The sequence below is a fragment of the Tiliqua scincoides genome, chromosome 7 (genome assembly GCF_035046505.1).
Source record: "Tiliqua scincoides isolate rTilSci1 chromosome 7, rTilSci1.hap2, whole genome shotgun sequence".
Lineage (NCBI taxonomy): Eukaryota > Metazoa > Chordata > Lepidosauria > Squamata > Scincidae > Tiliqua > Tiliqua scincoides.
In genome coordinates, this window is record NC_089827.1 from 77497703 (window position 1) to 77525503 (window position 27801).

Here is a 27801-nt window from a genome sequence, read left to right on the forward strand (position 1 = left end):
GCATGTCTATTCAGAAGTCCACTTTAGTGAATGGGGCTTACTGTAGATAGGATGGCAGCCTCAGGGCCCAATCCTGTGCCTGTCTACTCAGAAGTCAGTCCCATTAGAGGCAGTGGGGCTTCCTCTCAGGAAAGTGTAGAGGACTGCAGCCTCAGGGCCCCTCCTGTGCCTGTCTACTCAGAAGTCAGTCCCACTAGAAGCAGTGGGGCTTCCTCCCAGGAAAGTGTGGAGAGGACTGCAGCCACAGAGCCCTTCCTCTGCCTGTCTACTCAGTCTGCAAGGCTATGACACTTCCCTGGGAGTAAGCCCCATTGAACATAATGAAACTTACTTCTGAGTAAGTAAGAGATGTGGTGATGGCTTCTGGCCTGGACGGCTTTAAAAAGGGATTGGACAAGTTTCTGAAGGAAAAATCCATTACAGGGTACAAGCCATGATGTGTATGCGCAACTTCCTGATTTTAGAAATGGGCTAAGTCAGAAGGCCAGATGCAAGGGAGGGCACAAGGATGAGGTCTCTTGTTATCTGGTGTGCTCCCTGGGGCATTTGGTAGGCCACTGTGAGATAAAGGAAGCTGGACTAGATGGGCCTATGGCCTGATCCAGTGGGGCTGTTCTTATGAGTAGACATGCATAGGCTTGGGCTCTCAGGCTGCAAGGCTATGCACCCTTTCCCAGGAGCAAGCCCCATTGAGCACAATGAGACATACTTCTGAGTAGACACGCCTAGGCTCGTGCTGCAGATTGGCACGGGGCTGCACCAGCCAGCTTCCTTCCCCTGCTCCTCCGCCAAGCCAGTACCTGGACATTCCGTGGGTGCCACAGCCCGTCTCCCTGGCTGGCTGGCTGGCTGTCCGTCCTCCTCCTCGGCATCGGCGCACGTTCTCCCGCGCCCTCCACCGGTTTGGAAGCTGCGCTGGGAAGCAGAGCGCGGTGGGAGGGGAGGCAGGCTGGGCTCAGGCGAGAGCTTGGAGATGGGGCATGAGGGGGTCATTGTGCGGTCAGGCAGGGGCCAGGTGCCCACCCACCCTGCATGCCCCAGCACCCACCCAACGAATGCTTCTATTTTGCTCTCCCCCCTCCTGGAATGCCTCCAAAGGGGAGAGGCCCCTGCAAAAAGGTGCCGGAACTCCGTCCCCCTGCGTTTCATTAGAAAAAAAGCCCTGCTCATATCTATCAACAGCAGAATGTGTACCAATAAAAAGAGTATCTTAGGAAGAACCTTCATCCTAATGACAGCAATCCATCCCATCCATGACAGTCTTAACAAACCCCTCAACCAATTCTTTTTCCCATTCTCATTATACTTCACCAATTGATTTATATTTTATGGAACATATACTCCAAGAAACATAATAGGATCTGATGTCCAGGAAATTGACCTGATTTCTGAAATTCTGCTTTTAACCTTTGTAGATAAATCCATTCCCATTGAGACTGATTTTTTTTTTAAATGGATCTCATAACCTGAACATAGTAAAAACTCCTTAAGGAACAGTGTCAGTTCTCTTCTACATGGCTTCTGGGTTATGTTCTCTTGAGCCACCAAAGAGCACACAGAGACATGTAGGAAGTGCAATCGGGATTTTCGTTTGCTTTTATGCTTCAAATGTACAGTACAAACTGAAGAAAATATTCTGGTCTCAAATGAGCAATGTGGCTTTATTTTTTATTTATATCTGAATCACAATGGATACTTTCTTTATGCTCACTGTGGTTTTTTTGTTTGTTTTTTTGGCGGGCAGCAAGATTTTTCTACCTGCAGGATTTATGTATACAGTGGAACAGTAATTAGTGCAGCCAAAAAAAAATCTGTGTAACTTTAAAGAGGGCCTTTTAAATAAATTTGCATTCTTAAAACAAGTCTCAAGTTCCTTGTTAATCTTGAAGGCACTACACATGAAAAATTCCTCAGAATGTAGCACTGGGAACAGTTGGGCATGTCTGCAATAACAATAAAAAGGTTTTTCTTTTTCAATTAGAGTTGTGTTCTTTTATTTAGCGACTGTGTCCAGCCAGAATATAATTGAGTTAAGATTTTCATAAAGCTTGATGAATGTTTGTCATCTGTTCATTGTTTGAAAAATTAGTGTCTGGCTCTCTTATTTAAAGGGAATGATGAGATTCACTAAGCAGTGTGACCCATCTATCTCAGTGATATTCCAGGAATAGCGTATTTTTATTAGTACCACAATGATCAACTACTCCGATATCTAATGAGAACATATAATGAAACACTGTAATGAAAAGGCTTTAAGCACCATTCTGTTAGTCTTTTGTCTTTATATTCAAGAAATAGCATACAAATTACTGCCTCAGCATACATCATTGCTTTATTATGGTGAGGCACAAAAGCTCATCTCTGTAATTCCAAGCCCCAACATTTCCACTAAAGTCTAGAAACTGATTCTCACGGTATGCTTTAGCACCAGGAAGTAGATGCCCAATTACAAAAATACAAGATGCAAAAGGTATGTATATATTTCAAACCCAATGTTTCCCTTCAGAACTTTAATACATCCTTAGCTTGTTTGATGATTTATAGAGCAATCAATGTACATGTTGCCTTACTGGGCTTCTTATGCAAAAATAAACAGGCCCTGGACCTCAAGTATTTTGAGTACAGGTTGAGACTAATTATTTACGTGGGTTCTGTTCCAAGCACTTCCTGTCCAATATTCCAGTGCCATTGTAGCAGCAATGTAGCCCCAAGATAATGGAATACACATTCCCTGATCTTGAGGAGGTCTCCGTGACTGCCCCCCCCCCACAGGATACAGTGCATGTCCCATTGGCACAGCTGCATCCGTGCTGGAAAGTTGGATAGGATTGGATCCTGTGGCTGCATCTGCCAACACTAGTATCACTGACCTAGTACACTTTTAAAGTGATTATAATTTATAAAAATGTACCCTTGGAATAAAAACACATAAGACTGCTTTCAGCACTTTTTGTCCTGGGGTGGGGGTGGGGAACAAAATCTGTGAAAAAATAAAAACATTTGAGAGCACCCCTAGCTTTGATGTCCAATTTTGTGGATTATCTGCTCTGGTTTTCATGTTTTTTATGCTAATTTTTATCTTGCTGTCCGTTAATGAAGAGCAGTGCCCGGAAGAACCGTGAAGAAGAGGCCCCAGGGACATCTCATGGCATCTCTGTGAGTTTGGGAACCATTGCACTAGGACATATGTGCAATGTGCATCTGCCACAAACTATCCTAGCAGGGCTGGCCCAAGTCTTCTTGAGGTCACATGTCCAAACCTGCTCCCTTACCTGATGATGTGCCAGCCTCCATTTCTCCCACTCTCTAATGTTCTATCCCAGCTCTCTCTTCCCCAAAACATTTCCTCTTCCTCTCTGTCCCTCTCTTCCTTTTTTACTCCAGGGCGTGGAAGGAGGGGGGGCAGCTGTAGCAAGTAGGCAGACAGCGATAAGTGCTCCTCACCAACCTACTAACTGAGGTGACCACTTCGGTTGGCGTCATGAATATACCTGTTCTGAAGACTAGATTTTATTTGCCTGATGCTAGATGGACTCTCTTTTGTAAGGTGTACAGTTTAGCAGGAAGAACAATGAAGAGATTGACATTGCTGCTGGATTGAAATGCTGCAGAAAGGCACACTTCAGTGAGATGGGCTTCAAACTGCCTTGTGTGAGAGCTGAAGTAGAGAGATGGAAGGGAATGAAAAACAAACCAGTTTTTTTTTAATGAAAGCATTAAGTTAGATGATTGCCTTCCAGAGCTTGTATTTATAAAAATAGGCTTTCTGCAATAATCTCACCCGTGTCCTCAAAAGTCTTTCCCTTCTTGGTCTCCACTATTAAAAAACTCAAATTCTCATGTGGCTGACACAAGATGATCCCAGCCACCACAATGTGATTTTCAGTCTGAGCCTACTTTAGTCTGCAGCTTTGGGCTTATGGACTGCTTCAAACATCTTGGAAGGAGATTACACCCTTGTAATAATGTGCAATCCTCGAGGAAGGGGCAATGGTTATTTCGGTCAATTCAGCCAAGCTGCCCTAGAGTCCAAATAGAATTCGTAAACTAAATGTATCTCCGTTGCTTGGAAAAAAGCTTTGATTCTCGGCATGTTCCCAAACACGCTGTGAAACATGAATACCCAGCGTCACCTGATGCCCATATATGGAAAGTGGCTCTCACTGCTCACTCACACACAAGCTGCATGTGGCTGGATGTACTTCGGTGCATGATGAGCAAGCAGGCCGACACACAAGAGATCCCAGAGACATCCTGTCACAGTCCGGTCTGCAGACACAACTGCCCTTTAAAACAAATGTGTATCAGATGTGGACCAGGCTTCTCAGAGCCTGATGTAGGCCTCCATGGCTGCTGGAAACCAGGAATGGTGCAAGAGCTTTCCTGTCTGCTCTGCTGCCTCCAGGTCTGGGGACCAATCCAGAGGCAACTGGGCAACCCTGAAACTCTTGGTTTTTCAGCTAGAAATGATTGATTGGGTTATTGCTTTCATCAGACTGACACACAACAAAGGCTGGAGGATACCTCCTTGCTTTAGTGGGAAGGGGCCTGGCAGTGGCTTGGTGCACACGCACTTCTGTCCCACTATGACTTGGCCAGGCAGGTTTTTGAAACCCGCTTCAAGTCCCACCACACCTGTTTGCTGGAGGTCAAACGGACGAAGCAGATGAGGGCACACAGCCCAGTCAGCAACCTCCCTTCACACCACTTGGCAGCCCTTGCGGGTGGGGATCCCCTTTAGGCAGAAGGTGCCCCTGAGCCAAGTGCTGTTCCCCTCAGCTGGCGATGCTCTTCCCCTGCCTTGGAGATGCCATGAAGCGAGTTGGGGGGAGGGGCTTCCTTCCGGGGCACAGAGGCCTGTGGCCGGTCCCCACGCGCGCCGGAGCGCAGCCCGCAAGTCGCACCACTTGGCCAGGCGCTCTGCTCTGCTCCGGCGCCCTGAGGCCGGTGGGGCGGCCGCGGGTGCTCCCGGGAAGGCTGCAGCGGCAGAGGGGGCAGGCGAGGCCGAGCCTCCCCGCGGCGCTCGTGCTTCGGCCCAGCGCAGTCGCCGAGCCCCCTCCTCCCGCCTGAGCCCCTGCGCGTCCCTCGGCGGGAGCGGGCAGGGCTGAAGGCTGCGCGGTGGAGCCTAGGCGGCAGGCCGAGCCCGTGCCGCTCTCCCCGGCCTCCGGCAGCGTCTGGGGGGGGCCGGGGAGCGCCGCACACGTGCCGCGACGGGCAGCGGACCCCCGTACGGGGCTTCCCAGCGCCTGCCCCTCGGCCACGCGCGAGCGGCGAGGGGGCGGGGCGGGAGGACGCCCGAGGCGAGGGATGCTCCTGGGCGGGCGGCGAGGCGGCGGCGCCTCGGAGGTCGCGGGAGAGGAGACGAGAGGAGAGGAAGGCGCTGCAGCTGCGCGGGCCGGGCGGGGCCAGCAGGGGAGGCGGCGCGAGGGGGCGGGGCGGGGCGGGGCCGGCGGTGCGCGCAGAACTTTGTTGCAGGCGGGCGAGGCTCTGGCTGCGGCTGCTGGGCGGCCCCGCGGGAGTCCCGCTCCGCGCGCACCTGGCCCGCGAGGAGCCCCGAAGGAGATGGAGCCGGCCCCGGGCTTAGCCTGAAGGCCCGCGCCCCCGGACGCCGCCGGCACCATGTCCGCGCCCGGCAGAGGCAGGAAGGACAAAGAGATCGTGGCCGAGTACGAGGCGCAAGTGAAAGGTAAGGGCGGCCCTGCCGCGTCTGCTCTCGGGCTCCGGCGCCTCGGCCCGGAGGAAGCCCCTGCCCGTGACCGGCTTACTTCTGAGGGACCTGCGGGGGGTCGGCCCAAGGCTGCCCCCTCGCCGCCCCGGGAGTGAGCCCCGCGCAGCGCCGGGGGACTGGCCTCTGAGGAGACGGGCGCGGGGCGGGAATCTCAGCGCACGAAGGCGCGCAGGCCTCGCTGAGGGAGAAGCAGCCGGGCTCCCCTCAGGGCGGGTCTCGCCTCGCGAACCCTTCGCAGTTCTCTGAAAGGGCGGCAGGCTGTGGATGCGGGAGACCCGTGGACGTGGGGTGTCTGGACCCTCGCAAGGCGCTGTCGCCGGAGGCTGCTGAGGAAGCTCCGCAGCCAGGGAGTTAGAGGGCAGGTCCTCTCCTGGACCGAGAACTGGTTGGAGGCCAGGAAGCAGAGAGTGGGTGTCAATGGGCAATTTTCACAATGGAGAGAGGTGAAAAGCGGTGTGCCCCAAGGATCTGTCCTGGGACCGGTGCTTTTCAACCTCTTCATAAATGACCTGGAGACAGGGTTGAGCAGTGAAGTGGCTAAGTTTGCAGACGACACCAAACTTTTCCGAGTGGTAAAGACCAGAAGTGATTGTGAGGAGCTCCAGAAGGATCTCTCCAGACTGGCAGAATGGGCAGCAAAATGGCAGATGCGCTTCAATGTCAGTAAGTGTAAAGTCATGCACATTGGGGCAAAAAATCAAAACTTCACATACAGGCTGATGGGTTCTGAGCTGTCTGTGACAGATCAGGAGAGAGATCTTGGGGTGGTGGTGGACAGGTCGATGAAAGTGTCGACCCAATGTGCGGCGGCAGTGAAGAAGGCCAATTCTATGCTTGGGATCATCAGGAAGGGTATTGAGAACAAAACGGCTAATATTATAATGCCGTTGTGCAAATCGATGGTAAGGCCACACCTGGAGTATTGTGTCCAGTTCTGGTCGCCACATCTCAAAAAAGACATAGTGGAAATGGAAAAGGTGCAAAAGAGAGCGACTAAGATGATTACTGGGCTGGGGCACCTTCCTTATGAGGAAAGGCGACGGCGTTTGGGCCTCTTCAGCCTAGAAAAGAGGCGCCTGAGGGGGGACATGATTGAGACATACAAAATTATGCAGGGGATGGTCAGAGTGGATAGGGAGATGCTCTTTACACTCTCACATAACACCAGAACCGGGGACATCCACTAAAATTGAGTGTTGGGAGAGTTAGGACAGACAAAAGAAAATATTTCTTTACTCAGCGTGTCGTTGGTCTGTGGAACTCGTTGCCACAGGATGTGGTGATGGCATCTGGCCTAGATGCCTTTAAAAGGGGATTGGACAAGTTTCTGGAGGAAAAATCCATTACAGGGTACAAGCCATGATGCATATGTGCAACCTCCTGATTTTAGAAATGGGATATGTCAGATGCAAGGGAGGGCACCAGGATGCAGGTCTCTTGTCATCAGGTGTGCTCCCTGGGGCATTTGGTGGGGCCGCTGTGAGATACAGGAAGCTGGACTAGATGGGCCTATGGCCTGATCCAGTGGGGCTGTTCTTATGTTCTTATGATGCCCCCTGGGCCAGAAGACCCTGCCTGGAGGAGGCGCTGTGGAAGAGCGTTTGCTTTGCAGGCTGGAGGCTCTGCTCTGAGACCCTGGAGTCCTGACAGTCAGCCTGGAGGGTGCTGTGCTGTTGCTGACCAACCTGGGATCAGGTCCACGTGCCTGCAGTCAGTCAGTGGGACACAGCCCCAACAACCCCACCCCCCAGAATCTGCAGGGACTCCAAGGATGTGCGGTGGGTGGGAGGCAGAGCCTTCCCCTGGAGTCCTCTGAAAAGCACCGCCACTGTGGCTCTGTGCATGGGTTGGCAGTGCTTGCACTCAAAGGACTCCAGTGGGGAGGCTCTGCCTCACCTGCCTCCCCACCCACCGCATGTCCCTGATGGATTCAAATGGGTGGGTTAAAATTCACCCTTGTATCACCTAATCACCCTGATTACAAGTGCAATAAAGCCATAAAAACGTGTGTCATGGGGCTGAACAAAACCATTTTAGGTGATACTTAGGGCTCTAATGTCCAGGTGGAGACTCATCACAGAGTCATTCAGATGATAAAAACTAGTATTTAATGGAATGGAAAGGAAAACGGGGGCCAGGAGAGTCTTTGATCTGCATAATCTTCCTCTGCCGGCATGTCCAGAGTAATTCTGGACTTCATCTTGAAGTGGAAACTGGTTTTATGCTATCTGGTTTTGCACCTCTCGCAACATGGACCTCAGTTGCTGCGTAGTGCTTAATTTTGCTTTGCAGAGCCCATTAAGGTGTCTGGGGAGTTCTGTTTCTCTAACTGGCAGAACATATTTCAGACCAGTTAGGCATCAGTTCAAAGAAGGGAAAGTGGTCAACGGACTTACAGCTCTGTCCTGTATATATAGAACTGCTGGTGGAGACCATCTGTACTTAGGAATGTTCAGTAACCTTCTAAACTCAGTCTTTTGACCGTAAAGAAAAACACCATCTTGCCTTTTTGATACTGCACCTTGACTGTATTTCTCTTGATTGTTCTGTTTTCTGTGCCTCCCTAGTTATGTTACAACATTGTAGAAGAGTAACACTTTCCTAAGAGCCCTGCAGGGTCAGGTCAAAGACCTAATGAGTTCAGCTTCCTGTATCTCACAGTGGCCCACCAGATGTCTTGGGGAGCACACAAGACAACAAGATCACTGCATCACTCCCTTGCATCTGGCCTTATGAGACAGCCTGTTTCTAGAACCAAGAGGTTGCACATATTCATCAGGGCTTGTAACCAGTGATGGCCAGTTCTTCCATCGATCTGTTAACTCCTCTTTTAAAGGCATGTAGGCCAGATGCCATCATCACAACCTATGGCAAGGAGTCCCACAAATTAATTATACCCTGGGTAAAGAAATATTTTCTTTCATCTCTTCTGACTCTCCCAGCACTCAGTCCAGAAATAGTTTTGGTCACTCTGTTCCTTTTTCAGTTCCACTATATCCTCTCTGAGATTTGGTGACCAGGTCTATATGCAATACTCCAGATGTGGCTTTGCCTTTGATTTGCACAATGGCATAATATTAGCTGTTTTAGTCTCAATACTTTATCTAATGATCCCAAGCATGGAATTAGCCTTTTTCACTGCCACCACACATTGGGTTGGCACTTTCATCAAGCTGTCCACCAGCCCCCCAAGATCTTTCTCCTGCTCCATCACAGGCAGCTCAGAAGTCAGAATTCAAAGAACAAACCCTCTTGTTCTAACTTTATTACATTCTGGATTCCTGACTGGAAGCTTTTGTGTAGAAATGCTTGTTGGAAACAAACAAGACCTTTCTTCTGTTGATGTGCTTGTTCATGTTTTCTGGTATTTGTTGGTCATGTTCCATGGTCTGGTGGCTGGAAACCAGTTTAGGCTGTATTAAGACTCTGTATGTTATAGTAAGTGCATGTGATGAACCTTTTTTATTGCAATTTGAACACATTCTTTACTACTTTCAACATGCATTGTGTAGTCAGATCTAGTGTATGATACACATTTGGCTGTATCCTTAACCTTGCTGCTCATGGAAGGAAGTTTTCATACCCTCCTCCCACTGCAGCCCCTTACAGGCTCTGAAAATAGGTTTAGGGGACTCATTGGAGCAACATGAGATGTGACATGGGAAGCTGCTGAGGGAGAGGGGAGTTGGTAATCCTTAACCAGCAAGGTTAAGGATACATTTGGTGGGCCATTGTGAGATACAGGAAGCTGGACTAGATGGGCCTTTGGCCTGATCCAGCGGGGCTCTTCTTATGTTCTTAATCATCAGTCCTCCCTCTTGCATGGATAAAAGTGCCTTTTATTCACACAAGTCAAGATTATGATACAACTCATCATTAGAAACTGTCTTCTGATAATACCCTGCTGCTTTTAAACTAGCCTGTCATCAAGAAACTACTGTAGCTGTTTGAGTCTTTGTAAGTATAACTAGAGTGCTTGTGATACATGTTTGACCCTTTAATGTAGAAAATGTTCAGGGATGTATCCTAAGATGTGCAAATCTGGGCCTCCCACATTATCCGGGGGGGGAGGGGGTTGCATTCCAGAAACCAGATAAGGAAACTCCTCAGTTTCAGAGGCCCTTCAGTCCTCCGGAGGTGAGGGGAGCTGTGCTGTGTGGCTGGGGAGGTCACACTTATGAGAGAGAGATGCTGTATATGATGCTCCCCTCCTGAGCATGTGAGTGAATGAAAGTCTACTTCCATAACTGTTTTCCCTCCCCTTCCTTCCTCCTCATCTGGGAAACAGTGCTTCGTGCACCTTTCCCAGCCTATTCTAGCTCACATTTCGCCTTCCCCATGGTTGACAGGAGCTATCTGAGGCTCCAATCCTATATGCAGTTTCCTGAGAGTAAACCCCATTGAACACAATGAGACTGACTTCTGAGTATACATGCATTAGTGTGTGCTGTAAATTAAGCAGCCATTCAGCAATTATGCCTCAATCCTTATCTGCCCTATTGGGACATACTTCTGAGTATTTTCACACCACCATCCAGAGATGGCTAGTTATGTTTGAATAATTGTGAATGTCTCTGAGTTGAGTCCAAAGTTTATAAAGCTGCAATTCTATGCAGAGTTGAGCTGTGAGACTAATAAAGCGAAACTGCCTGTCAAAATAAGTCTTCAGGCAGGTTGGCTGTGTTTTCAAGGTGTCTTGGTAAATTTGAAGCAGATTTCAGGGAGAACAGCATGAATGGGACTCTTGTTAATTTGTAACAAAGAAACAATGTTTTGCTGGAAGAACATGTAAAAAGACTTCAAAGTGATTGATAATCTGTTTACACCATTTGCAGAATTAGAATACATAAACTATGTCTGTGAGATCTGAACATGATTAGCTGTGTTCAGTCTTTAATGTCAGTGGAGTTTCACAAGACCTATTACAGCGCCATACTATGCATTTTGACTAGGATGTATGTCTGATTGTGTTCAGTAGGTCTTGCTCTCCAGAAATGAGTTTAAGATTGCTGCTTTAGTTTTAACTTTTTTCAAGTTGCATTTTGACTTGGAAAGAAAATTAAAAAGAAATGTGTGGATTCATTCTTAATTAAAGAACTAACAAAACGGTCCTCAAAACAAGTTGAGGGCATGTGCCTTAAGCCATTTCTGCCCACCATTGCATATACACAACAGGGATCAAATGTGTACACGTGTAGGCTGGGCAGAAATGGGTTAAATACCATTAAGAGATGGTTGGGCAATTTAGGTGACAATCCTGTACACACTTATTGGAGAGTTGTTCCCACTGAAATAAATGGGACTTACTTTTGAGTAGACATGCATAGGCTTGTGCTTTTAGTGAAACAGTTCCGAAGAATGAATAAAAGGAAGTGCCATTATTTTCAGATACTGTAAGCAAAAAAGTTGTCATTCCAGGGCTTTAACTGTTCTAAGTTTACCCACCCTGTGGGTTAGAATAAGCTCTTGAGTTCTTACTTTGTCTATTCATCTTTACAGAGAACCGATGATTATACTTCTGTGGATGAGTTAATATGTTACAGCCGTGTGCAAGCTGCTCTAAATTACTCACTGTGGTAGCTCTTACTATGTTACATACTCTGTTTGTTCAGCAGTTGATGCTGCTGATTTGGCAGTTTTCACCAGGATGTGATGAACTTCCAAAAAAAGAGGGTTACAGTGGCATAGTGAATATTATTCTGAATAATGGATATGATAAATAAGATGAAATTATTATGGATAAAGTGGTTTATGCATGTACACAGCTAACATTTGGTAATGGCTATTATGTGAAGCTATGTAAAGTACTCTCCATGAGGTGGCCATAATGTGTAAAACTAGTCTTAAATGCTATGCTGTGCACTGATGTTTAGTCTATTTTAGTGTTTTTATCTGTATTTAGCTTTATTGTTGTAGTTTTTTTATTATTGATTGAATGTTTTCCGTAAGTCCAGTCAAATTCCGCTGCATGATAAATGGTTGTTATTAGTCAGAGACCCAGTTCAGATGTAACTCTATGGACTGTAGTGGTTATCTACACAGGCGCTGAGCTTAGCCTTGGTAACATGGCAAACCTGCTGCCCCCCCACTGGCACACCAGAGTGGGCCAGTTGCTGAGTCTTCGCCCAGAGCCTGTAAACAAAGGATGTTATGAAGAAGCGCATATCTAGGAATGTGTATTGTGGTCAAGCCAGAGCCAGCAGGTTTCTTAGCAGTGAAGATTTCAGCAACCTTCAGTAATTTTCCCTAGTGTCATCATGTGAACGCTTGTTTGAATGGCAGATATGTTGTTTTTCAAATGAGGGAGGGAGGTCAGAGCCATGGTACCAATTTGTACCACGTTGTGCATGTGGCTTTTTTTTCTACTTTCCGATACATGCTGTGAAGAAGGGAACTTGCAAGTTCCAGAAGCTGCTTAGGAGGAGCTCGCACATTCCTCCATTCAAGGAGGTGAATGTGTTTCTGCTTATGTTTGCCCTGATATGTTGTAGCACATAGTGTGGTAGTCCATTGATTTAGGGTTCATATGGATGAAAACCACATGTTGGGATAACTTACTCTCATTCAGTTGGCATCCTTCAGTCTCGAAAGACTATGGTATCGCACTGTGAATAGTGGTTCCGGAACAGTGTCCTCTGCGGTGCACAAAGTCTGGGTAAGGTAGATATGGAGGATACTGTTACCCATGCAGCAAATCCCCCCCTCCACATCGCTGGAATGGTCCAATGGAAAGGCAGAAGTCAGTACGGTTGGTTCCAGCGGCGTTGCAGGAGTTGCCAAAACGTGACTGTGTTCAGCCATGAACTACCTCAGGGACTCTGGCTCCGGATTTTGCCTCGAGGTTGACTCCTGAAGCCTTTTCCCTAGCTGGATGTAGCCACAAGGCAGTGGAGGTTTGGGATCAGAGTTTTCCTTCTCTCAGATGAGCTGCCTTCCCAGGCTAAGGAGTCCCATCTACCCAGTGGCTGTTTAGTTGTCTCTTATGACAAGTACAGCCAAACTGAGGGCCTATTCTTATCCCCAGCCCCTAGGGGAATTACTCTAATTACAGCTTTTCAAACATAAATTATTTTCCTAATTTCACATTGTTCTTTCTTTTTGCTTTTTAACATAATGCTAGTATTTGACATTTGGTTTGTATTCTACTTCTCGAAAGCAAACCAGTGTTGAAGGGAAAATTTGATAATGCTTATTGTAGATGTGTGAGCAGCAGAACTATGACTTTCCTTATGAGTATGTCTTATGGGCGAGAGACATAGCTGTTGTCTCAGACGCCGAGAGTCTGAGTTTTTTGCTACATTAAAATTGTACTTTATGTTTTAGAATTGGAAATGAGTTTGTTGTTGGCATCCTTCAGTCTCAGAAAACTTTGGGAGTCCAGCTCCGGATTTTGCCTTGAGGTTGACTCATGAAGCCTTTTCCATAACTGGATGTAGCCACAAGGCAGTAGAGGTTTGGGATCAGAGTTTTCCTTCTCTCAGATGAGCTGCCTTCCCAGGCTAAGGAGTCCCATCTACCTGGTGTCTGTTTAGTCACCTCTTACAACAAGTACAGCCAAACTGAGGGCCAATTCTTATCCCCAGCCCCCAGGGGGAAAATGAGTTTGTACTGAAATACTTAAGCTTCTCACTAAGTAACAGTTCTGATTTGGCACAAATCTCCATCTGCCAGTTGCAAAGTTAACTTTATGAACAGGACAAAGACAAGATACATAAACAATTTCAATTTTTGTTAAGCCGGTAATAATAATGCTTGGGGGGAAAAGTGAAACGGTTCTTAGCAATTATTGACGCAAAACTGGCACTGTAATTTATGTTGGTTTCTTTCAGTAAATTTCAAGTTCAAAACTGGCATCCAGCTCTTACTTTTCCACATGTGTCCCCGGAAGACAGAACTTTAGGGGATTCATTTGAGCCACGGCATTACTCAGTCATTTTGTATTGTTCCTAAATCTCTTTCCCGTTAACATTGCTGGTGCAAGTACAAGCAGGTGAAAGGGTTGGGGAGGCTACTGAAAAAGGAGATAGGATCTGTTGCACACCATCCTGACCAGCTGGATGCACCCCTTCCACAATCTCCCCACCCCTGCTCCTACCCCCTGTCCAACTGTCATACCTGCTCTGGAGTGTATGATGGGAACCAGCAATGGCCATAGAATGCTGCTACCTTTTGCAGCAGTGCTCCCAAAATGGCTGCCAGGGGAGCACTCCACATGCTGTTGGTGGCCTTTTGCGACAGTTGAAGTGTCTTCTGCTGTTGCAGCATGCTCTGGCCAGCAGCCTGGTCCTATCCAGGTGCCCATCTAGGGTAAGCATGTATAGCACAAGGAACTTGAATCCAAGTAGTAGGATTGAGGGGAAGATGGGTGCAAATGGCTATATGATTTGTGAGTTCAGCAGGGAACATGACCATCACGTTCACATTTCCCAAAAGAGTTCATGCTTATGAGATGATTTTCAGGTAAGAGGACCCTTGGAGTAAATCCCAAGGTTCTGCCTACTTGTGGTCATCTTATCAGTGTTCCTTGTGGTCCACTAATGTCCCTAAGTACAACTGCAAGTAGTCATTTTAGTTCTGTGGATGGCTCGGAAACATGCACTGCTCGTGAGCAGAGTGACTTAAAAAAAAGATTCTCTTCATAAAAATGTCGTAGAGAGCAAAAACAATAGTTTACAAGAAAGATGCTGTAATTGGTTTCTCTGATGTGGCACTTCTTGTAAACCATGTTTGGAATTACTACAAATGTTGCTGATTTACCAGATGGTGACTTCCATGAAGTAGTAATTGCAACACGCCATGTTTAGCCACAGTGGGGAAATAAATGAGTACAATAGATTCATATAAATTGTGCATTCAGGCTCTTGAACAGATGCAGCATTTGCTCTGGAGTTCTGCAGATGTGCACTGTCCTAGGAACCCAAGAACCCTGCTGAATGTGACCAGAGGTCTATCAGTTCCAGCACCCTGTTTTCCCCAGTGGCTACCAGATGTGTTTGTGCCCTGCACACTTGCCTATATCTCTTTAAAAAGTATAAGATGTGAAGAAAGTCTAAAGATGAATTTAAGTGCCTGTGGTCTGCAAATTATTGCATAATTTCCAAATACTCTTACTCAAAAAGGATTCATGCTGATGCATTGTCCAGATAACAGCTGTGTAGGATTTTTGATGGCAGCAATTTAAGTGGCTTGTGGATGCTTTTGAGTATGAAGTGAAGATGGGAAACTGGCTTTCATGGTAAGGAAAGGACATGAAAAGGAATATTTTCAGTCCTCTGCCAAGTGACTGCAGAGTCAAAGAAAAATTGAGTGGATAAACTTATATGTGCAGGTTGCTTTGATTAGCATTTCAAAAATTGTTCAGGTTTTTGTCAACTACAGAACTACTACTTTTATAGTGATGGAACTATCTGAAGTTGTTGGTCGGACCATGAAAAATCCTGGTGAATTTGTTAATGATCGCTGTTCTGTAACCTCAGTGTTTAACTGTAAAAAAATTTTATGTACAGAAACTCCAAAATAAGATATACAAGGTATAGCAGTGACCTGGTGTCCAGTATATTGCTATAAAGAGTTAACACATACTAAATCTTATATTTATTTAAGGAATTTATACCCTGCCTTTCTACCCTACTTAAGGGTCCTCAAGGCAGTTTACAAAATAAATCTTGGAAGTATAATTGTCAAAAGGATACAAGATACAATCTCTCATGGCCAAATTATGCGCGAGAACATAAAGGGTGCACATTTGTTATGGGAACATCTGCACAGTTAGTTGTAATATTGTAGCTTTTGGTTATTTCAAAATGCAGATAATAAACGTTCTGGTATATGTACTAAAAATGTGTGGTTTCAGATTCCTTCTTCATTCCTTCAAGATATCTTACTTTGAGATTTGACACACTTTCAGATGAATGTTGTTACACACTTGTGGATTAGATAAATCAAGAAAACTTATATCTCATACATATGTGACACACACATTAAAGACAATGGCTGCAATTCTATCCACACTTTCCTGGGAGTAAATTCCATTGACTATAATGGGACTCACTTCTGCATAAACAGGCATAGGATTGGGCTCAAAGTCTGCAATCCTATACACCTTTTTCTTGGGAGTAAAGCAATGGGATCTGCTTCTGAGTAGACATGCCTAGGTGTGCCTTCAAGTTTCATTTATTTTTAAGCCAGATTCTCTCAAGATATTGTGACAGGAATAATTTTTCTTATGTAGGATCAGCTTGAAACCACAGTCCATGTTTTGAGTCTAAGTAGGGCCTCCAAGAATGCTGCCGGGCAGTGTATATTGATGTTTCTTAATGAATAATTAGTATGAAATCCTGAGAATTGGCAAGCTGAGGTTTTCCCTTTCCCTTACTGATTTCTTTATTATACTTGATGGGGGGGGGGGAATCCTGCAGCTCATCAAGAAATGTATTTATATATGCTTTCAAGCCGCTCGTATCTGTATTGTACATACTGCCTAGTTTAGAGAAAGTGACCACAAATCAAGCCCCATTTCAGAGCAGTGTACTGCTCATTAAAGAGCTGGTTATCCTGCATGGTGTGTGAGCGGCTAACATAAGCATGCTGGGCTGAGTGCAGTGTGAAGTAGTTGCTGCCCTGTGCAAAGTGGAGTTTGGTTCTGCAAGACCTTTTACCCATTCAATTGATTTTAATAATGTTAATGGGTCAGCTAGCCACATTGGGTCAAGAGGTTAAAGTCACTGAAACATTTGGTAAATGAGAATTCTCTAAATCTTTAATTCCCTTCTGGAGAGCCTGGCAGAGTGCTAATAAGAGAGTTCCAGAATGGCTTGGGGGAGATTATTGATGGGGTGTGGTACCCAGAGCCTCAAGGCTGCCAACCCAAGTCTTATGCAGGACAGGAATGAATCGAATGAATGTCTTGTCTTGTAGTGCAGGAGTGCTCAATATGTCAATCTCGATCGACTGGTCAATCAAGGCAAAATGAGTCGATCGCAGGCTTCTCTCCCGTCCATGCATTCCTGGGAGTGAGCCCCTTTGACTCTACTGAGGCTGACTCGTGAGTAGACCTGGAGAGGAGCCATTGGCAGGCTTTTCTCCCGTCCACGCATCCCTGGGAGTGAGCCCCTGGCAGGCTTGTGAGCCCAGGGAGTGAGTCCAGGGAGCCCAGGGAGTGAGCCAAGTGAGCCCAGGGAGTGAGCCCCTGGCAGGCTCCTCCCTGGGAGAGGAGCCGCTGGCAGGCTTCTCTCCTGTCCATGCATTCCTGGGAGTGAGCCCCGTTGACTCTACTGGGGCTGACTCGTGAGTAGACCTGGAGAGGAGCCGCTGGCAGGTTTCTCTCCTGTCCTCACATCCCTGGGAGTGAGCCCCGTTGACTCTACTGGGACTGACTTACCTTTCCCCTGTTTTTGCACTGGTATGTATGGAGATCTGCCCCCCCCCAACTTCCATCTGTTGGTTCTGTGTGCAAGGGGTATTGCTCTGGTCTTGCTGTGATGTCTATACAGAGATCTTCCCTCCCCCACACCTTTCCCCTGTTTTTGCACTGGTATGTATGGAGATCTGCCCCCCCCCCCAACTTCCATCTGTTGGTTCTGTGTGCAAGGGGTTTTGCACTGGTTTTGCTGTGATGTCTATATAGAGATCTTCCCTCCCCCACACCTTTCCCCTGTTTTTGCACTGGTATGTATGGAGATCTGCCCCCCCCCCACTTCCATCTGTTGGTTCTGTGTGCAAGGGGTTTTGCACTGGTCTTGCTGTGATGTCTATATAGAGATCTTCCCTCCCCCACACCTTTCCCCTGTTTTTGCACTGGTCTGTATAGAGATCTGTTCCCCCCCCCCCACTTGTATTGGAATTGAGGAAGATCTGGTGAGGAGGTAGATGTGGTGTCAGCAGAGGCCCCTTTAAGGGTAAGGCCTGGGCATCCAGCAGAGTGTGCTGCATAGCTGCAGCCATTTGAAGGCAATAGGGCCCTCAGGGATATAAGAGCACCTGAGGCAGGAAGAGCTCCACTTATTTATGTGAGTCAGCCTTTTCCTACATGAAGATCATTAAGTTCCACCATGACTGATGAACATTTGGAAGTGTGCTTGAGGCTGGCTGTCAGCAGCTACTGTCCGGACTATGCATCCTTGGCTGATTCACTTCAGTGCAAGTCATCAAAGTAAACTCAAGTAATTACAAAAAATGATTATAGTTAATTATGTTGTGTTGTGCAATATTGGCTCATGCGGTTATGCAAGGTACACCAACATACATTGTACACATAAATGTTATATGTTATGATGGCGCGAACATTGTAAAAAAACTCTGGTAGATCTCCGGGCCTTGCTGGGTTTCAAAGTAGCTCTCGAGCCAAAAAAGTGTGAGCACCCCTGTTGTAGTGTGTAGGATTTCACAGTTGTGTTTATGGTTTGCATGAGCTTTCACGGTTTGCTGTCTTCCTGCTCCATGCAAGTTTCATTCATCACTGTGCCCACATGCATGTTCCTATTGTAGAATAACAATTGTACAATCTGTATTGTAGATCTGTCTTTTATGCTGGATGTGAACTTTGCAGTCCTGTGTAAAGCCAATTGGTGATTATTTACTTAATTTAAAAAAAACAACACACACACAACAGAATCAACTGTGCTTGTTGTATGTGTGTTTTCTTTGTTTCTTGTGCCAGGGAGTGCACAGGGTTACTTAACATTTTGTATAGCATTTTCTGAATGTGTAAGGCGCATCACATGTTTTATCTTTGCTGTTGACCTTACAGCAACCCACTATAGTATTAATTATTATCCCTATATTGCAGTTGCGGAACACTGAGGCTAAAGGGGGGGATGGCTTATCTAAGGCCTCCTAGTGAGTTCATGGCAGAGGTGAGATTTGAGCCTCAAGTTTCAGCTCCTTCTCATAGCCACTACTTATGTCACTCAGGCTACAATCCTACACTTACCGGGGAGTAAGCCCCATTGCACACAGCGCTACTTGCTTCTGAGTAAATAGGAATAGGTTTGCACTCAGTTGCTTATAGTTACTTATACTTGGCTTTACCTTGAATAAACAGTGATGAGCAAAAGGCTGGATGGATTTAATTGGGGTTTTTTTTTGTCTGCGTACTGTTAATCAAATATTGAGTGTAAATTATTTAAAATAGTGTTAAATAATTTTTCTACACTCAAAATTATATAGAAATACAATAAAACATAATTAGACATACATTATGAATTTGCAAAGCATGAACATTATGAATGACGAAATATAATCAAATATATAGATTGCAGAATTCCGTTTCTCATAATGTCTTCAAAGTACTTAACACACATTGTCTCGGCAATCCTCAAAACAACCCCGCACAACAGGCTGGCACTACCCCATATTACAGATTGGGGTTGGAGGCAGACACTGATACTGGAGACACAGTTTGCCTAAGGCAGTAATTTTCAGGCTTTTTCGTCTTGAGGACATTGACAAGGTACTAAAATGGTCAAGTCATGCCATCAGTTTTTTGACAATTGACAAAGGCACACCATGCTGCTGGTTGGGGGCTCACATCCCCCAATGGCCTTACTAATAAGTGACCTTTCCCCAAACTCCCATGGCACATCTGCAGAGTTTTTGCGGCTCACCAGTGTACCAGAGCTCATCTGGATTTGAATGGACCGGGATTTGACCAGCTTCCTACATGCTATGCGATTCTCAGTTGGCCCAGATTGAAAGTTACTAATTGTAAACAGAAATGTTCCATTTTTGAGGTAGCTTTTAGCATTGATCAGTAATTATAGGTGTATCCACGAATCCAGTATCCACGGTTTCACTTAAATGGGGGAACCCCCCTGAACCACCAGTTTCCTTCAGGGACCCCCCTGAACCACCTGTTATATTTGTTTTTCTTAAGCAGCTATGGAAGCATGGGTGTTTTTTGTTAAGAAAGGCACATTCTTGTTTAACTGAAGAGCCAGACGTGCAGGCAACCAGCCTTTATGCTGGGGAGACTGACAGAAAGCAGGACAGTTCCTGCTTTCTGTTAACATTCAGTTAGTTTTCTCTCTGCAGGTTGGTTACCTGCATGTCCAGTTCTTCAGTTAAGCAAGAATGTTAACCCTACCAGTTAATCCGGAGGTCTTCTTAGGGCTCGTGAGGCTGCATGCTGCCCGGTTTCCCCCGAAAATCCTGAAGTACCTTTCTAAGGCCTTCCGGAGATCTTAGAAGGCCTCAGGATGCAGCCAGTATGGGAGGGGACTTTTCCTTGGGAGGGCAATCTTGTGGTCCTGGCTCTGGGTTGGCACTGGATCATCACTGGCAGCAGATGTTGGGGAAGAAGGGTTATCTGCCTTTCTCTCTACTTCTATGTAATGTTTAAACCAGTTGATGCAAAAGCTGATGCTAGAGCCCAGTCCTTACATAGTGGTATGAGTTTTTGGAATGTACAAAAAAGTGATCACCTTCAGGATGGGGACTATTGCTTGTGAGGTAGACTATGATACATCATTGGTTGATTCTATAACCAAGCAAGAAATGGAGTGTGAAATTGCTTCTCCTTTAAAGCAGTTTCCATTTAACATAGGGGGAGATGGAAAAGAAACCTTGTGACTATAAATAGGCAGACCTTCATAATATGCGACAAGTATAGCAAACTCGCAAAAGAAACCCCACAACAAAATGGAAATAAATTATTTGTAAATTCTTTCAGTGTTTGAATTACAGTGAGACCAGATCTACCTCCCTGTTTCTTGGTACCTTTCTCTAAAGAAGGCAGTATGGGGCCATTATGTGACTGAACTTGGGGGAGTTGGAGGGTGGTGTTGGGGATTTCATTGAGATCCCTACCTATTTTCCCATAATTTGAGCTTTTCTGCTGTTGATTTAAAAAATGTATCTTTTTGTCAAACTGTTAGCAGTTTGTTTTCTTTATGTAGGTTACAATCTCTACTTATAAACATACTTTAAAGGACAAGAATTGGCAACTGGTTCACATGAATAAACCATCTTATGTTCTTGTTGACGTGTTCAAGGAATAAACTGAAGAACTTCAGCCTTTACTTTGTGAAGGCCATAACTTGTTTTTTCAATGTCTGACTAAAGTCCTCCGTGAAGAATTCTTTCCCATTTACATCTCTCTCCCTAGGTCAGAGGGCCTGGTAATATGACCCATCCAGAAGTCCTTGCTTGGTCCTCCCTCAACATTCTTTTGAACAGTGGGCAAGGAATGTCCCAGTTGGCCTCCCACTGGGTTCTGGGTACACCTGCCTAGCTGAGTCCACTCACCACTATAATAGTTTCTTAGGAGATATTCTGGGATTAGAATAACTTTCCCTATCTCAGGACTAGCTATTGAGAGAAGCTAAATCCCTCTTAAAAATGGGAAAGCTGGGTTGAAGATTGAGTGCTTGTTGCTGCATTGAAGAGCAGAGTTAGCTGTCCCAGGATGCTCGCCTCTCTGATGATGGAGATTCCACACTTAATCCAGTGTAATGGATTTCTTAGTGCAGGGAACGTGCAACAGAAACTGCTTTTGATTTATCTTTTAGTATTTAGAAACCCACAAATCACTTATTTCTTCTGTATTTTAAAAGAACACTTCTTGTCTGCTTAAGTCAAGAGTTAGTCAGGGCCCAGTCCTACCCAACTTTCCAGCACCTTTACCTTGAGGAGGCCTCTGTGACTGCCTCACCACCATAGGATGCAGTGCATGCCCCATTGGCATGGCTACACCGGCACTGGAAAATTGGATAGGATTGGGCCCCTATTTGCCTACTTACTCTCTAGTGGACCACTTGGGCCAATGCTGTCTGTGCTCTGGGAGTGAGTGCATGTGTGAAATCAAAGATAGTTGGTACTCCTTTCAATTCCCTGGCATTGTGGATAGCCCCAATGAAGACTAATATCAGACTGGAGGGAAGGCTTGAGGTAAGACCTCAGTTCCATCTCTGGTGGCAGCAAATCTCTTAGGGATCAGACTGGGACATAGTGATGACAGGTATGCCTCAATCTAAGTGCAAACAATTCCATTATCCTTCCTGTATATAAAGGCTAATCATGGTTGTAGTATATAGGTGACTGCCATAGCAAGGGTATTTTTTTAGGCTATGTAGAAGTTAAGATGTTTAGGGCTTTGTAGGTTTTAGCCTTATATTTTGCCTAGCAAGTTCATTGTAACATGTTTGATTATTTACTGAATTTTTATCCCACTCTTCTCCCTGTACAAGGACCCCTCACAGCAGCCATTGCCCCTTCAGCAAACCTCAGAAGGTTCCACTTTTCTGTAATGGTGGCATGTTGAGAAGTGGTTGTGGCCTGAGCTTTTACAGCCACACTTACGGCATATATTTTATTGAAGTAAAGCAATTTGAAATATGTCATTTTGGGTTTTGTAAGTTAAATAAAATATTCAAACTGCAAAAGATTTAAGAACATAAGAACATAAGAACAGCCCCACTGGATCAGGCCATAGGCCCATCTAGTCCAGCTTCCTGTATCTCACAGCGGCCCACCAAATGCCCCAGGGAGTGCACCAGATAACAAGAGACCTGGATCCCGGTGCCCTCCCTTGCATCTGACATAGCCCAATTTAAATAGCACAATTTAAATTGTGAAGGTCTTAGAAATGCAGGTTTTAGTTGAACTATCAGGGTGATGAATAACTGGAAAGCCACTTTGCTATGTCCAGATGCACACAGAATCCAGACCTCCCAACAAAAAGGCTGACATCTTTGTCATGTTAATCTTTTAAACCTATGTAACAGCAAGAGACCTACTTTTAAATCCAATGAACAGTTTTTGCTGTTCCTCAAAAATAGTGTCACAGTTTTATAACAGATATGTTTAGCCACACAGGGTCTCTTGGCCTTTGGCAGGGATGCCCAAACCCTGGCCCTGGGGCCACTTGCGGCTTTCGAGAACTCCCAATGCAGCCCTCAGGGAGCCCCCAGTCTCCAATGAGCCTCTGACGTGCCAGAGATTCGCTGGAGCCCACACTGGCCCGATGCAACTGCTCTCAGTGTGAGGGCAACTGTTTGACCTCTTGCATGAGCTGTGGGATGAGGGCTCCCTCCACTGCTTGCTGTTTCACATCTGTGATTCAGTAGCTGCAGCAAAAGAAAGATCAGCCTTGCTTTGTGCAAGGCCTTTTATTGTCAGAGACTGTTGTCAACATCTGTCAGCAGTGTTGACTAGCTCTACTATATTTATATTAAGTACTTAAGTATATAGTAATGTCATTGATGTTAATACATTTCGATTAATGATGTTGCATGACTAATTATAGGATTACCACATTATCAAAACAGTCCACGTTGTCATATATATTATATGGAGCCTGTTCTGTTTTGACCAGCATACTACTCAGTCTTAACCTGTGAATTCTGCAGTGCCAGGGCGGTATCAGTTCTCTGGATCCTGATCTGTGTATTGCAATGCAGTACACCCTCTCACTGCTGTTTGGAGGCTTGTGTTAGGCCTCAGAACCCAGAAGCGAATGACAGTGGTGTCACCACATGATGCGTTTCGTGTCACCGTCACTTCTGGGCATTTTCAGGGCATCACAGCAGTGGTGAGTTTGAGAACTGCCACCTTGATTTATTGCTGGTATAATATTGTAGTTTGTAAAATGATGGTAATTTTCTTCAGTGAAAGGGCCATGCTTGGATGCAGGAAGCTCCAGTTCTAATCCCCAACGTCTCCAAGGAAAGACCCTGTCTGAAACCTTGGAGAGCCACTGACAGTCAGTGTACTGGGCAATGGAGAAATGGTTTTGTTTGGTATAAACAAAAAAATAAAGCAAAAATAAATAAAGCAACTTCATGTGTTCATATACTGCTACCCGTGTTTAGCGTCATAAAGTCATACATAAATGTGGCTGTACCTGGATTGCTCAGACCTCACCACAGTGATCCATGCCATAGTGACATCAAGATTAGACTATTGTAACATGTTCTGAATGGGGCTTCCCTTGAAGAGAGTTCAGAAACTGCAGTTGGTGCAGTATGTAGTAGTTTGTGTGGTCACTGGAGGTTGGCAGTTCAACTCTGTTAGATCTGTACTCTAGGAGCTATACTGGCTGCCGGTTTATTTCCGGGCCCAGTTCAAGGTGCTGGTCCTGACCTTTAAAACCCTTTATGGCTTATGGTCAACATATTTGAGGGACCACCTTCCAACATGTAATCTGGTTCACCCTCCCTGGTCATCCGAGAGGGACCTTTTAGATGTACTGCCACATATGGAGGTGGGAGAAACGGCAGCCAGAAATAGAGCCTTCTCAGCAGATGCACCAACTTTATGGAACTCCCTCCCTTTTGAAGCTGTCTGGCAGGGCCTAAAAGCATTTCTTTTTATTATGATCATTTAGGTAATGGACAATTGGATGAAAGCCAAATAAACTGAAGCTTAGCCCAGACAAGATGAAAGTACATTGGTGGCTGGTTCACCCAAGACGGATGGTGTCCTGTCTGTTCTGGGTGGGGTTGCCCTTCCCCTCAAGGATCTGGTTCACAGCTTGGGGTGCTGTTAGACTCTGTTTTACTCAAATATCCCCAAATGGCGCCTGTGGTCCAACACACCTTCTGCCACTTAGGCAGGTGTGTCCTCTCCTGAACAGTAATCACCTGGCCAAGGTAGGGTATTGCAGTGCATTGAATGTGGGTGCCCTTGAAGGCTGCTTGGAGACTTCCACCCAGACCAGGCATATGGGACATCCTGCCAGATTTAAAATGGCTAAACTGGATCTCAGGTAATGTGTTGGCTTTCTCTTTTAAATGACTGATGTACTTTAAGGGACCTGAATGCCTTCAGGATTGTCTTTTCCACATGAACCTTTTTGTTGCTGGGAGTTGTCTTTTCCAACACTGCTCAAGTGTTGAGATCTTTCTCAGAGTTCCCACTCCAGGCCCCCACCCGTTGGCGGTTAGACAAAAAGTTGTTGGTATGGGACCCTCTTGGTTGTAGCACTTCGTCTATGGAAATCTTTCCCCAGGGAGAGTCACCTGGTGGTTCCTGGCATCAGGTGAACACCTTCTTTATTTGCCAAGGTTTTTTACATCTTAACTCTTGTTCTTAAATTAACTATGTTGCCGCTCTACTATGTCTATATCTATTATTTTGTTTATGATGATTCAAAAACTCCTTTTTTAATGGTTCTTTGAGCCTGTTTGGGCAGGGGTCCTTAAACTGTGGAGCCTGCACCTGAGGGCTCATGTGAAGGGGGTCCAGGTGCTCTTAGTATTAAAAAAAAATTTTGATACATTTTTTTAGTTGGACAAGGTCAGTTTTTTAAGCTGTTTGAATTTGGCCCTGGCTATTGATGAGTCAACAAAAGCCAATAATATATATTTTTATTGGCCATAATATTTATTGTTTTCAGCCTTCTGACTTATTTTTCTCATGAGTTTTTTGATGTCTTCAAATTCAGTGAAGCAAATACATTTTTTCTGTGATTGAAATTTAATTTTGTTTTGGTTCCACTTTTTGCCATTTATGTGCAGTGTAATTTCAAGAAAATAGCAAATAACTGACAATGAACAAAAAAAAATAGAGAGCGTGCTTGAGCAGTTTGAAATTCTCCTAGGGGTGCACAAGGCACAAAGGATTATGAATCTTAGGTTATGAAGAACAGGATACCAAATACCAGACTGTGTTCTGGATGTATTGTTGCTCAAAGAGGAAAAGTTCTGCCATATAGAGGTGAGGGCCTTGTGGGTGTTTTGTCTTGTTTTCTTTAGCTGTGAAATCAAGCATATGACAGATCCATTAATCCACAGAGGGAAAGGTTTCCAAAGCTATGGAACAAGCCTATTAGCTGCTACTTTAGTTGTGGCATCTTAAGGTCTAACAAATTTATTGTAGCTCCTCAGGGCCCAATCCTATCCAATTTTCCAGCTGCAATGCAGCCCCAAGGTAAGAGAACAAGTGTTCCCATACCTTAAGGGGGCCTCTGTGACTGCTGCACCACAAGATGTAGTGCATGCCCCACTGGCTCAGCTGCACTGGCACTGGAAAATTGGGTAGGATTGGACCCTCGGTAGGATTGGACCCTCGGTTGGCAGGCATGTGTACTGCCAACAGTGTCAATTTCAAGTGTGAATGCAACAAGTCTGGTCTTGCAACAAGCATAAAAGCATGCAAGATAAAGCATGGTGATCACCACCACGTAGCAGTGCTAGGTTAATTAACTCTGTAATGAGATAAAAATCCATTGTCTCAGTTGAACTTTGAGAGGTTGGTGCTGAGTCTCATTAAATACTGAGTCTCATTAAATACTGGGCAGGAGGTCTGGTCTAGAGGGTAGAGCCTCCATTTGCCTGAAGATTAACATCCACAAGGTCGGCAGTTCGATTAACATCCACAAGGTCGGCAGTTCGAGGCCACCGGCACCGTGCGACCTTGAAGCAGCTGGCAAGCTGCAGCTGAGCTGTTCCATCTGCTCGGAGCGTGGGAGGATGGAGGCCAGAATGTTAAACCAGATCGGAGCGTAACATCTTGAATGTGGTGGTTCTTGAAAGAGAGAACCTTCTTTCAATTTGTAAAAATCCCTGCGTGGATTTAATAAGCCTGCCTGTGTAAACCGCCTTGAATAAAGTCTTGAATAAAGACCAAGAAAGGCGGTATATAAATACTGTATATTATTATATTATATTATTATTGTTCAAATGGATGCAAGCCTCAATTGAGACAATGGATTTTTATCTTATTTCAGAGTTAACTAACCAGTTGTTAATAGTTAGAAATTGACTCTGTTCTTTTATCTGCACATTTCTACTTTTATCTCAATGTGTACACACACTGCCTACATATGATTTTACTTCATGCATCTAATGAGCCAAACTGTAGTCCACAAGCGCTTATGCTACATTTGAACCGTCTGGTGCCACAAGACTCTTGGAGCCCAATCTTGAGCTCTTCAGCGCTGATGGTATGAGCATACCACTGGTACTGGTTGTTGCAAATGTGCCGTAAGGTGAAGTTAATCTTAGAATTTTATAACATGTTGAAATTATGCTATCTTGGTGTGTGAACAAATGGACAAGAGTAGCATGATTCTTGTCAGTGGTGGCAAACATCATGCTCACTAATTCCCAGATGGAAAAAAAATTAGTGGCACACTAATAAATAGACACTGTTGGTTTTTGATGGATAGGTCTGTAATGCAGGTTCAGTTATAGCAATTCCTGTAGATTTCTCTACATTTATCCATGTTGGAGTCCTTATGTTTGTAGGGAAAACCATTGAATATGTGTGAGAACTTGTGGAATCTTGGATATTCAGTCCCCATAGTCTGTTCACAGGTTTTGGAGCAGTGAAGTATTTGAGGCTTTTTGGCAAGCTATCAAAGTATTTTCTTACCAGTTCCAGAGGGCAAATGACTCTGAACAAGAGACTGTCCCAGTAGGAAAAATTATTTATGGGTTCTTGCTCTTGGATGTATGTATTAAATGTCCCAGTGCTGCAAAATGTGAAACAAGACCTTTGTGACCTTGTTTCACCCAATGATGTTAGTTATCTGTTTTCCCTTCTCATAACCTGCCTGCAATTGTGCTACTTTCTTGAAATTGTCTGAAAATTATTAGCTGTTATGTAAGAGTGCTCTTTGGATTTTAAACATTTATCAGCTATTTCTTCCTTAATTCACAGTTTCTTTTTGAAAGAAAAAGCTACAGTATTTTGATATTTTAGCTTTTAGTGTAAAACTTGGTAGAATTTTAAAACTCTAGCAAAGTAACAAAGCTGTTGGTTTTATCATATAGAGAAGTTTAAGGTGTGCAATCTTAAGAGTTCTTGTGTAGGATGACTTGAAACAAGGAAAATGTTTTTTATTGAACATTATGTTTAGAAAATCACATACAGCTTAAAGCTGTATGTGATTTGTCACTAAAATCACACACAGCTTTCTACATTATATCCAGTAGCACAAACAAAAGCAAAACTTTGTATATTCACCAATTGTATAGGCAGTAATGACGCACACAAAACAGCAAATGGGATAAAACTAAAAATTGTGTGGATCTGGCTAAAGATGAAAGTTAACGAAGCCCAACATCTGCCATATTGTTCCAAAAATGCCTCTAGTTGCTTGGGGTCAGACTTGATGAGCCCTCACTTTCTTT

General features: G+C 45.1%; 1 protein-coding gene across 1 annotated transcript in view; it reads left to right on the plus strand.

Annotated features, from left to right (window-relative positions):
• The first annotated feature begins 5460 nt into the window (after positions 1-5460).
• Positions 5461-27801, plus strand: part of SRGAP1 (SLIT-ROBO Rho GTPase activating protein 1) — a 133285-nt gene continuing 110944 nt past the window's right edge. The window contains exon 1 of the mRNA XM_066634383.1: positions 5461-5686. Within this exon, the coding sequence (XP_066490480.1) occupies positions 5620-5686 (67 nt within the window). The 5' untranslated portion in view covers positions 5461-5619. The remainder of the gene's footprint in view (positions 5687-27801) is intronic.